Here is a 10,689-nt window from a genome sequence, read left to right as displayed (position 1 = left end):
ACTGAAGTCTATACAAAGATTGGTAGTTACCTTCTAAAGAGTGTGTTGAAAATTCCAAAATTCTTTTCAGAATTTTAGGACTCAAATCCATAATTTGATTTCTCAAAAATAACAACAATACTTCCTCCACAAATCTGGTAGCTAAAACTATTTGTGAGCTTCAGTACTATCCATTTCAATATTTCTCATGTCCATCATAGGTCTGAATGATACAGAAAAGAAATGGAAATGACACAGAGAATAAATGGAAATGTGAATCTAATAGGTAGAAGTTTTTATATTACAGAAAAAAATTCTTAAATTAAAAAAAAATACATACCTGAAAAAATGTTTCAAAATACTTCTGATAAAATTATAGGGCTATAGTAAATTCTGAAATGTTAAAACACATTCCATCCTCAGGATAGAAGCATCGAAGTGTTGCTACCCAGCAGCAGATGAATGCTGGGGTTATACCCCAAGAGGACAGGAACAGAGCCACACATCTTTCTGGATGCAAAGGTAAGTGTTGTGTAGGGGTTGAGAGCTTGACTCTGAGACAGACTCACTGGATTGAAACTGCAGCACCCCATTTCTACCTGTGTAAGATTCAGAAAGTTACATAACCTCTCTGTGCCTTGGTTTCCCTAAAATCAAAATAAAGGTAACAGAACAACAGTAGTTCCTTCTTCACAGGGTTCTTTGGAGGAATTACATTAATGTTCAGAAAAAAGGGCTGATATCTAGTAACAAGAACTAGCATAAAAATAGTTTTAGAAGGCATTCATGCCACAGAAGACTCTACTGAGGATGCAAATATGTCTGGGCAAAAAAATAGGCAATAGAGAAGGATCTACTCAAGATACACCACATGGATCTTGCACTCCTTAAACTGCTGCTAAGAAACAGAATGCTGAGCATCTGTGCCATGCCGCACAGCCCTGTGAAAGCAGCCGAGCTTCCTAATAAAATTGTCCTGCAAAGTGTTTTCATATTGTGTTTATATTCTACATGTTATTACATTGTTGGAGTAATTCCTGATGCAAAGGGGAGAAGAACAAATTATGACCCTAAGTCTAAGGGTTGACCCTAAGTCTACAATACATGCCCACAGGTGAGCATCTCTAATGCTTAAAGCCATGCCAATCGCTGGGACAGCCAGTATTAGTCAGAGTGTGGTGAGAACCGACACAGGGGGTGAAAAACAACTTTATAAGAAAGTTTGGCAAGTTACTGAAAGAGGTTGCTTTTAAGTGTGGCAGTTTCACGCTACATAAAGCACACTCAGCACCAAAACTGAGGCCCAGCAGGCCCCCTCAGCCACTGCCCTTGGCTCCGATGACCCGGTGGCTGTTCTCCTGGCCTGTCACCGACCGACGCAGCTCACAGTGACCTGGGATTCCAGCAGCTGCAACAGCGGGAATCTGTTTTTTTTTTTTTTCCTCTAATTTTAGACGCATTTCTCTGCCAGTGTTCCTTGCAAAGGCCCTCTTTGAACCCTTCACCTTCACCCACCCGCTAGCACCCCAGACACGTGACACGGTGACCCCGTTATCACGGCCACCAGGTGGCGCCACCCCCTAACTCACCCGCTGAATATTTGCCAAAGGCGAAAGGTGCAGAATCTAAAACGTGGGTCTTCTATTCTTCCCCTCCCGGACACAAGGGCAAATGTAACTCCATATTATATACAACTACAAGAATGGAATCCAGTTGGAACAGGTTGTACTCCATATATGTATAATAATCAAAATACATTCTACTGTCATATCTAAAAAAACAAGTTAAAAAAAAAGACACAGGCCTTCAATTTTCTCAAATGTAGCTGCCCTTAAAAGTTGATGAACAAAGGCCAGAAAAATTAAACTGAAAGAAAATAGCGCTTTATCATTTCTATGGTAGAAAAAAATTAACAGGCCAGTCTCTGATTAATCCACATATTCTTGTGAAGATTAGGGTGTTTCTTGAAATTTTAGCCTGAGTGAGACACAACAAATACAACACAAGCTGTTGCAGAATTAATTGTAACATCCATTCAGGAGGTAGGATAAGAGATGCCCTTGGGCATTCTGTTTGGAGTTTAGTATTAGTTATTTAAAAATATGCTTGGTTTGAAGATAAAATAACCAATGTCTTATGATTAGATGGTAATGTCTCGACAGTGAATAAAAACAATCGATTCAGCAACCACAGTTTAATGAAAGTATTCCATGGGAAAAAATATAAAAACATTAAAAGCAACGTGAATGTCTTCTACATGAACAGTTAATTATATGCATGATAAACAATATTAGTAAAATCATGCCGTAAACACAATTGTGAGCACATGTGTGTGTGTGTGTTTAATTCATATACTGTAATGCGGCAGTATACATGAGTCGTCAATAGAGTTTATCACTGGCTCGTGGAACGGTAGCTTTAATTTTATTTTCAACTTTTCTACAGTGAGCTCAATTTTACTTTCTTCTATATAACTCATAAACAGAAGAAAAACATGAAGTTTTTTTTTTTTTTAAGTTGAGATTCTCTGCTCAAATTCAATGCCTACCAACAAACTTTTGAGCTGTGCTTGGTTTCTTGAGGCACCTGCCTTCCCACAGTGCCACGGCACACGTAGCCAAATGTATACATTGCAGCCCAAAGTATGAGGCAACAGAAAGTAGGCCCATGGCACCTGGATGGAGATCTATGGACACATGCAAACATGACTCTCCAACACGCTTGGATGACTCACTTTCCCAGAAATCTGCAAGTGACCGGGTTAGATTGATTTTTTAGGATGTGCGTAACTGGGGACGAGAACCAGCAGCCCCTGGAGGATGCCTGGGTGTCCTCCAAGCTGCCTGACAGCTTCCATTTTCTCAGCTAACAATGAGAAATACTGCTCCAGTTTGAAGAGGGAAGTGACATCAGGATTCTGACTCCAGAGGCAATGGCTGAAGGTGGACGCAATCAAGTCCAGTACAGCCACCAACTGAACACACCAATCACAGTCCTCCTACGGGGGTTAAAGAGAGTCAGAAAGAACAGCAGAGGAGTGGGACCACACTTGCGGTCCTTCCCACATGTAGTGAAGGATCAAGCAGCCAGACGACTGAGTCTGAAAGCCATCTCTGTCCCTGGCAAGCGGCAAGGCAAGATGCTCTGTAGTTCACTTTCTTCCTCTAAAAGGCAGGGTGGGAGAATAACAGTACCTACCTTGTAGGATTAGTATAAGAACTGCGCGCAGTAATGCATGTGAGTAGAGGCTCAGAACAGACTGACACCAGGCACTTTTGGAAAACAAGGGTCAGCCTCATTATCATTACTATGATCATCCTCATCATGATTTCCTTTGTCAGAACAACAAGACAAAGTACTTTGGGTCCAGCATACCAAACAGGCATCACAAACGCAGGTGCCATCTAACTCTGAAAACCTATAGGACATCTTTGTGCAAATGAGGAAAAGGTGGCCCTCCTTAATCTTCTCCCCTGCTGAAAACCGTCACACTGCACACAAACAGCCATCCCTGGCAGGAGAGGCGCCCCCTCAGTGGTGCAGTGCACAGCCTCCACGACTGTGCCATGTCCCAGATCACACTTTGATGGAACAAAACCAGGCTGTGGTGACAGACACTGGATAATAGAGAGGATTTAGAGAGAGCCAAGTGGGTCCTGGATGTGAGAATCTGTGTGCAAAATTCTGACAGGAGTACAAATTTGCACACCCTGGGGTGAAGGGCCATGGCTTTTCTCCGATGTTAAAAGGAACCATGAGTCCCTAAAATGTAAGGAGCCCTCTTGCGCATACAGGAGATGAGATGACATAGGTGTGTGGGGTCCGAGGCGAGAGAGGAGATGAAGGAAGTGTCCACAGTCAGCCTGAGATTCGTGAGAACCAGCTCTGGGGGACAGGTCACAGCCTGGGTTGCTGTCATGCAGGAACCCAGCCCCAGGTGGAGGAGACTTCCGGGAAGTGAGCAGGTGAGACTGGAGCAGAGTTCTGCAGCACTTTCTGTGTGGAAGGCCCGATTCTGTCCCCAAACACTGAGGAGTCCACAAGTGCACCCTTCAGAGTCTGGCTGTGTTTCCTTCCTCCCTGCAGGAGGTCAGCAGGCTGCGCCTCACTGGCAATCGGCTAAGACATAGTCCCTGGCAACGCCTCCTGTGAAGACAAGAGGCCCAGGGGCAGGCAACAGACCAGGCGGCATGGCGCCTTCCCCGGTCCTTCCTTCTGCGTTCACCCAGGGCATCCCTGACCACTTGTACCAGGGCTCTGGATCTCAGGCACCATCATGGCTGGTCTGGAACTGTGTGCTGGCTTTCTACCTGGTCTCCTCCCTCCTCCCACCAAACCATTCACCACAAGGAAAGCCAGGTCCTCCCTGCTGTGTCCCCTCCCTGACGCCCAGTGCTCATGACTCTGCAGGGCCCAGGACTCTGCCTGAGCTGATGGCTGTCTTCCCGTCTCTTCCCCCCACAACAGAAGTCCAGAGGGTCAAACTGGTGACATTCAGGAATGCAAAGCCAGGGGCAAGGCACAGTGACCACTGCTCTCCTGCCCACTTGGTCCTCCTTGAGTGGTCGCTCAGCGGTGTGGACCCTGTGATCCTCGGCCTCATCTAAAGATCCCCCTTCGTCAAGGTTCAGAGCCACTCTTGACCCTGGTGGACAGGACCCATCCTTCCTTGGACACCCCGAAGCATTCGTGTCGCACCTGCGGGGCCTCAGGGGTCTCCTCAATGGAACTCACTTACCATGGACTTCATCCCCTACAGGACTTGGGTAGTGGCTTCCCTAGCCTCGAAGCCCCTGCTGTTACTTAAACTTGGAAAACAGCACCTGCTCAGAGGGTGTCTGCTGAGTCCAGAACTTTATCAGTTCCCTTCCTGCTGCCCAAGGACGGGACTCCCCTGCCCGCTTCCTTCAGGACTAGGACACCTGGGAGGGGCCCAGTACCTCCTCCTCTCCTACTCACTGGAGGCGTGCTTCTTCCTTAGAGTTCGGAGTAAAACTCCAGTAAAGACGACGAGGATGCAAACCGCGGTGCCACTGACGACCCCGATCACCAGGGCGCTGGGCGAGGAGGGCGCTGGGACAGCAGAGCAGGGTCAAGCCCACGACTAGCACCCTGACCCCAGCAGACCCCGCCCTCGACGCCACCCGCACCACCCCTGCCCGCGCAGCAGAGGTCCTCGGCCCAGAGGGCACCTACCCCAGGTGGCCATGAGGGGCTGGTCCAGGCCTGGGTGCCCCACCTGGCAGGTGTGCCTCTGCTCCTCCCCAGGGGGCACAGCCAAGGCCATCCAGCCCTGGTAGGTGCCGTCCCCACTGGGCAGCACGTCCTGAGGCTCAACCTTGGCATCCAGTGGCTGGCTGTCCTTCAGCCACCTCATGCTGATGTTCTGGGGGTAGAAGTTCAGAGCCCGACACCGCAGAGTGGTCACTGCAGAGGTCACACGACGTGTCACCTTCACCCATGGAGGCACTTGACAAGGAAGAGGAAGAGTGAGGACACGGGGACTTTCATCCTGCCAGCAAGGCTGGGGTTTCACTTCCCTCCAGAGGTTGGAGGGACGCACCCTTCGGAGAGAGCAAACCGCAGCAGGGACATCTTTGTTCTAAGATGGTTTCCTTGATCTACGTCTGAGGCAGTGACACTTGGAGATTAGGCACATTTATATAAGCCTGACCCCCGCCTACTATGAAAATACGTATAACTGTTACCCATGTCCTCTCCCTTTACCTGGATCAAAAATGACTGAATACAGATTATCCATTCTTCTGGATCGACCCTGCATTCATTCTCGTAAGAAAGGGCCTTGTAAGGCAGGCAGGCTGCAGCAGTTACTGCCATGTTTTATAAAAGTGACTTTAATCTCCAAGAGACTCTGCTGCCCCGATACATCACCCCACTTGGTATTTTCCTGCCCAGGAATTCATGGTACCTCAGACACTTCCTCTTAAGTCATGTGCATAAAAAAAACAGCTGAAACCATTGGCTGGAGGTCGCGTGGTCTATCTCAATTATAAGGTGAAGACCCTAGGATTGGGAAGATCCTTTCCAGAACATGGAGAGAGATGCACAACTTCAACCACTTCAAAATCTCAGGAGGGATCCCCTGCCTTGTGTCCCCCTCCTGCTGTCTCCAGAGCATGGCGCACGTGGGTGCCTACCTTGCTGGTCCAGAATGCCTCTCCCCAGCTCCAGGAGCTGCCGCAGCTGCTGGGGGCAGTCCCTCTGAAGGTAGACCTTGTTCTGCTTGGCCCGAATCTGGTGCACTTCCCACTCCAGCTTGGTGGGCCAGGCCTCGGGCTCTGCTGCCCTCCAATCCAGTGTGTACGGGCAGAACTCCAGGTGGTCCTGCCCATCGTATCCGTACCTCCAGAACCCCCTGGTGCTGTTATCTGCTTGCACCTCGCAGCCAAGCATCACCTGCAGGGTGTGAGACTCTGGCAAAACCCCAGCCTCGTTACCAACACCAAAGGAGTAGGTTCCTGCCCGACATCCCCAAGGGCCCAGTCGGCTCAGGAAGAAAACTCCCCTCCTCTCCCTTGCCTTCTAGCTCCTTCCATCAGATGCACCCCTGAGGTGGTACAGGACTCTGGCCCCTCCACGTACCCTTGCTGTGGTTGTGGTTGTCCATGATGGTCCAGAAGTCCACCGTGAACATGTGGTCCCAGCCTTTCAGGCTCTGACTCAGCTGCAGCCACAGTTGGCTTGAGGTCCTGCCCTGGACCCAAGGGGCTCTGGCTTCGGCTCTGCGACTCTCATGATTGTAGGACACAAACAACTGGTCATCCACATAGCCCAAAGCCTCAAACAAGGGCAGCCCAAGGTCCAGCTCTGAAGCGCCCATGAAGAGGTAGCGCAGAGAGTGGGACCCTGCAGACAGAGCCCAGGCCATCAGCAGGGGGCAGGGGGACAAGGGAGGCACAGCATCATCTACCACCAGCGGCTTCTGGTGCTGACCCTGAGGAGAGAGACACAGCCGCCTTCCCTGGGCTTGAAGCCCTGGCTGCACTCTCTTGTTGCTGCTCCTTGTGCTGCACAAGGCTGCCCACCACGCTGCCCCCACCCCACTCCCACACCTGGGCCACTTCTCCAGGAGCCAGGACCCTGGGAAGCCCGAAGGCATCTCCAGCCCTGGTGGTTGAGCTTAGGATGGTTGAGCTCACAGCTCTCTAGAACCAAGTCCCCAAGAACTTGCTCCCATTGGAGCTTTTTTCCCAGCATAGCTGCTTGACTCGAATCTCAAATTCACGTCCAAAACCAGGCTCTGGATTTCCCCCACAAACTGCCTTCGCCATCTCATGAACAGCCTCACCAATCACTGCATTTCTCGTCCAATTAAATTAACATAGAGTGACATAATTAAAAAGAGTCACTTTTGAATTGGCTCTTTCATGCCATGCATAGGTCCTTCAATGACTTCCTTCAAAATACCACTCAGAATATCCACATCCCCCCACCCCCCCTCAGCACTCCATCATTTCTGGCCTCCAGGAGGTATGGCTTCCTGGCTGGTCTCCCTTAAAAACCTGCCTCCACATCATGTGCTGGAGTCACACGCCAGTCTGGGGGTGCTGCATGACCTTGACTTAGGTAGTCCTGTCCTCCTTTTCCTTCCTTCAGCCCAGTGGTTCTTAGTGAGGAGATTTTGTCTTTCAGGAACATTTGGCAATATCTGGATATATTTAGTGATCACTACGGGGAGGAGGGTGTTGCTCCTAGTAGCATACACTGAGTAGAAAACAGCAATGCTGCTCATGTCCTGCCGTGCCCAGGACAGTTCCCTCCAACAACAAATGCTGACTCCGACCAGCTTGCCAGGCCCACTCAGTTCCCTGGTTTCCTGGGAAACTCTGTTCCCAATCAGTCCCAGTGTCCACCTTACTTTTTTCAGATCTCTGTTCAAATGTCAGAGTGACAGAGAGGCTGGCCCTGACCTCCCTGCTTCACATCTTCACAGAACCCAGCGGCTACCCCATGTTGTGTATTTTTCTGCTCATTTGTCTACTATGAAAAATACCAGAGGGCAAAGACTGGGCTCTGGGGCTGGGGATGTAGCTCAGCAGCCCAGCGTTTGCCTAGCAAATGCAAGGCCCTGGTTCCATCCCCAGGGACCAGGGAAAACAAAAACAAAAAGACAACTTTGTGTTGCTCTCCCCTTGGGCCTAGAACAGTACAACACACCATTGAGATTCTTTCTATGCTTCTAAACAACGAATATTTCTGTTCAATGTCGGAATCTGCGAGTCATCCTACAATAATGGTAAAGGGTCAAAGGGATGAAGTGGAGACATGGCTTTGCCACCAAAGCCTGGTGTAACTTTGAACAAAGTCACCTGTAAGGGCCCATGCCTCACTCCTGTGTCTGTGAAATGTGGACACAATACACACAGTACCTCCCACTATGTGCTAAGGTAGGTAACTGTCCTGCACTGAGTGCCCAGTTAGGTTACTAGATAGTCAACAGGAGCTAAGAGTGGGGCCACTCTTGGTGCCGAATTTAACATCAGAAAACGAAATTGCTTACATTCTTTGAAACCAGAAAAGAGTCATTTAACCTGAGGCCAGCTGTCTTCGGAACCGATTAATACTTCCTATTTCCCAAGGCACAATGGCAGTCAAAATCACAGATCTGATGTGGCTTAAAACTGAGTCCACTGCCAAAATGTCATTCTTTGCTTTGGCGTCCTTTAGAAAAGTTCCGTTATTATACACTATCAGAGCTTAGCTGAAGGCGATGCTCTTCCACCGGGTTGGGCTCAATCCTTAACTCGTTAAAGTACTTGGTATTTCCAACAGGAGGACCAGCGCCAGGGACCCGGGAGGACCCGAGACAGGACGGGTCAGGGGGCTCCCGGGGCGGGGCCGCCACCCGCTCACAGCGACGGCGGAGAGTGGAGTCCCGCCCGCGCCCCGGGGTCCCTCCGCGGATGGCTGCCAATCTGCGCCGCGCCCGGGCGCGGAAACGCCGAGCAGCGCCCTGGCCAAGGTCCCGAGGCGATGACGCACCAACGGGGACAGCCAGCGTTAGGGACGACAGAACCGTGGAGAGCCGCGGGCCCCAGGCCGCGGGCGGCCCAAGCGGGGAACTGGGAGCTTCAATCCGAAGCGTCCCGTCGGGGAGGAAGCGAGCGAGAGGTTCCAAACGCCACCCAGAGCAGGGACGCGGGGCCCGGGGAGGGGGACGCGCGCTGGGTCCAGGGACCCCGCCTGCACCTCGGGGGCGGGCGCTCCCTCCCGGGGTGTGGGCGGGAGACTGCGCCGGCCGGACCGGGTGGCGGACCGGGTGGCGAACCGGGTGGCGGGCCGGGCTAAGTTCTCGCGGCCAGCAAACTCCCACGAGCCGAGCAAAGCCCGTCGGGCCGCCCCTCCCGCCCGCACTGCGACCGCAGCCCCGCACTCACGCGGCAGTCGCCCCTGCGGGACCACGGTGCGCACCAGCAGCAGCAGCAGCAGCAGGAGCGGCAGCGTGCGCCGCGCTCTCGGGCCCATGTCCCCTGGCCGCGCCTGGGACTCCGCCTCTGTGCGGGCAGGGAAGCAATGGCTCCAGAAGTCACACCGGGCCATCGCCAAGGCCTGTGGTGCTCGAGGAGCTTCCTGGAGAGACCCCTTACAGGTCACAGGGAAAAGGACGCTTGGCCCCAGGGCCTGGGCTTTTCCGCTTGCAGGCAAGAGCACCTGCTTGTGCCCACTGGGTGAATCCTCACATCTTGAGCGGGTGTTGCCGACCAGGAAGTTTATGTCACCATGTTCCCATCTAAATGCTCAATATTTAAATGTTAATTAATTCAAAACTTTGATGATGAATTTTCAAAACTTTTATCTCAAATTTAGTTTAATTTAATCTTGTTATCTGACTTATAACCAATCTATGTTTTTTCAGCGAAAACTTCATTTTGTTTTTTGATTAGCAAATTACATACCACTGAAATACCTTTACCAAATTTACAGATTATCTGAGGAGTGTGTTACAAATGTCCTAACACATCGATGGGAGCTACTTGGAAAATCATTAAACATATTTACACGCTGCTCCCACCTCCAGATACTCCGATTTAATTGATATGTGCGAGCTAGGATTTTTAAAGCTTCCCTCAACCTTCCCAATAAAGTTGAAGAATTATGCTTAAAATATTTCTAAGCATGCTGAAAATTTTGCAATTGAAGAAATTAAAATTGGAAATCATAGTCTCTAAATTGTAGGCACATAAATAAAACAGGATTCAGAAAATTATATGTACACTGGGGTTGTTTTTCCTATTTTTTGTGATAGCTTAATTGAGATAGAATTCATATACCACAAATTCATCTATTTAAGATGTAAGTCAGTGGGTTTTAGTGTACAACCATCACCACAATCAATTTTAGAACATTTTCCACCTCCTCCAAAAGAAACTATTCTATAGTCATAATCTTCCAAGTCCCTCCTTTCTCCCTCCCTCACCAACAGCCCTGGACAATCACTAATGCATTTTCTTTCTGTACAGAACATTTCACACAGAGAGAATCATACAACATACAATTTTTGTTTCTGTTGTGTGTATGTGCCCCTGAGTGTGTATGTGCCCCTGTGTGACTGCTTCCATTTAAGATAATGTTTTTATATTTTATGGTAAGCGTACCACACTTACCACACGCCACATTTTATTTTTCCATTCATCAGCTGTGACAGAAACCTAAACCAGCGTCTGTAGGCAAACATGAGTCCATTCATGA

At 49.8% G+C, this 10,689-nt stretch overlaps 1 protein-coding gene across 4 annotated transcripts; it reads right to left on the bottom strand.

Annotated features, from left to right (window-relative positions):
• Positions 1-2,158: 2,158 nt before the first annotated feature.
• On the bottom strand, positions 2,159-9,668 carry Hfe (homeostatic iron regulator). 4 transcript variants are annotated; one of them, XM_040283645.2, is made up of 6 exons: positions 9,378-9,668; positions 6,583-6,846; positions 6,138-6,458; positions 5,176-5,448; positions 4,939-5,052; positions 2,159-4,125 (listed from the first exon to the last, which is right to left on the bottom strand). In XM_040283645.2, the coding sequence occupies exons 1-6, from the start codon at positions 9,538-9,540 to the stop codon at positions 4,085-4,087; spliced, it is 1,176 nt and encodes a 391-aa protein (XP_040139579.2). In that variant the 5' UTR covers positions 9,541-9,668; the 3' UTR covers positions 2,159-4,084. The 4 variants fall into 4 exon arrangements, with proteins under 4 accessions (XP_040139579.2, XP_005337098.3, XP_077876774.1 ...); XM_005337041.5 differs by having other exon boundaries at positions 6,138-6,413; positions 9,378-9,659; XM_078020648.1 differs by lacking the exon at positions 9,378-9,668 and adding an exon at positions 8,501-9,367 and having other exon boundaries at positions 6,138-6,413.
• Between the last annotated feature and the right edge of the window lie 1,021 nt (positions 9,669-10,689).

This window comes from Ictidomys tridecemlineatus, chromosome 8 (assembly GCF_052094955.1).
Source record: "Ictidomys tridecemlineatus isolate mIctTri1 chromosome 8, mIctTri1.hap1, whole genome shotgun sequence".
Lineage (NCBI taxonomy): Eukaryota > Metazoa > Chordata > Mammalia > Rodentia > Sciuridae > Ictidomys > Ictidomys tridecemlineatus.
This window is presented reverse-complemented; position numbering and strand designations above follow the sequence as displayed.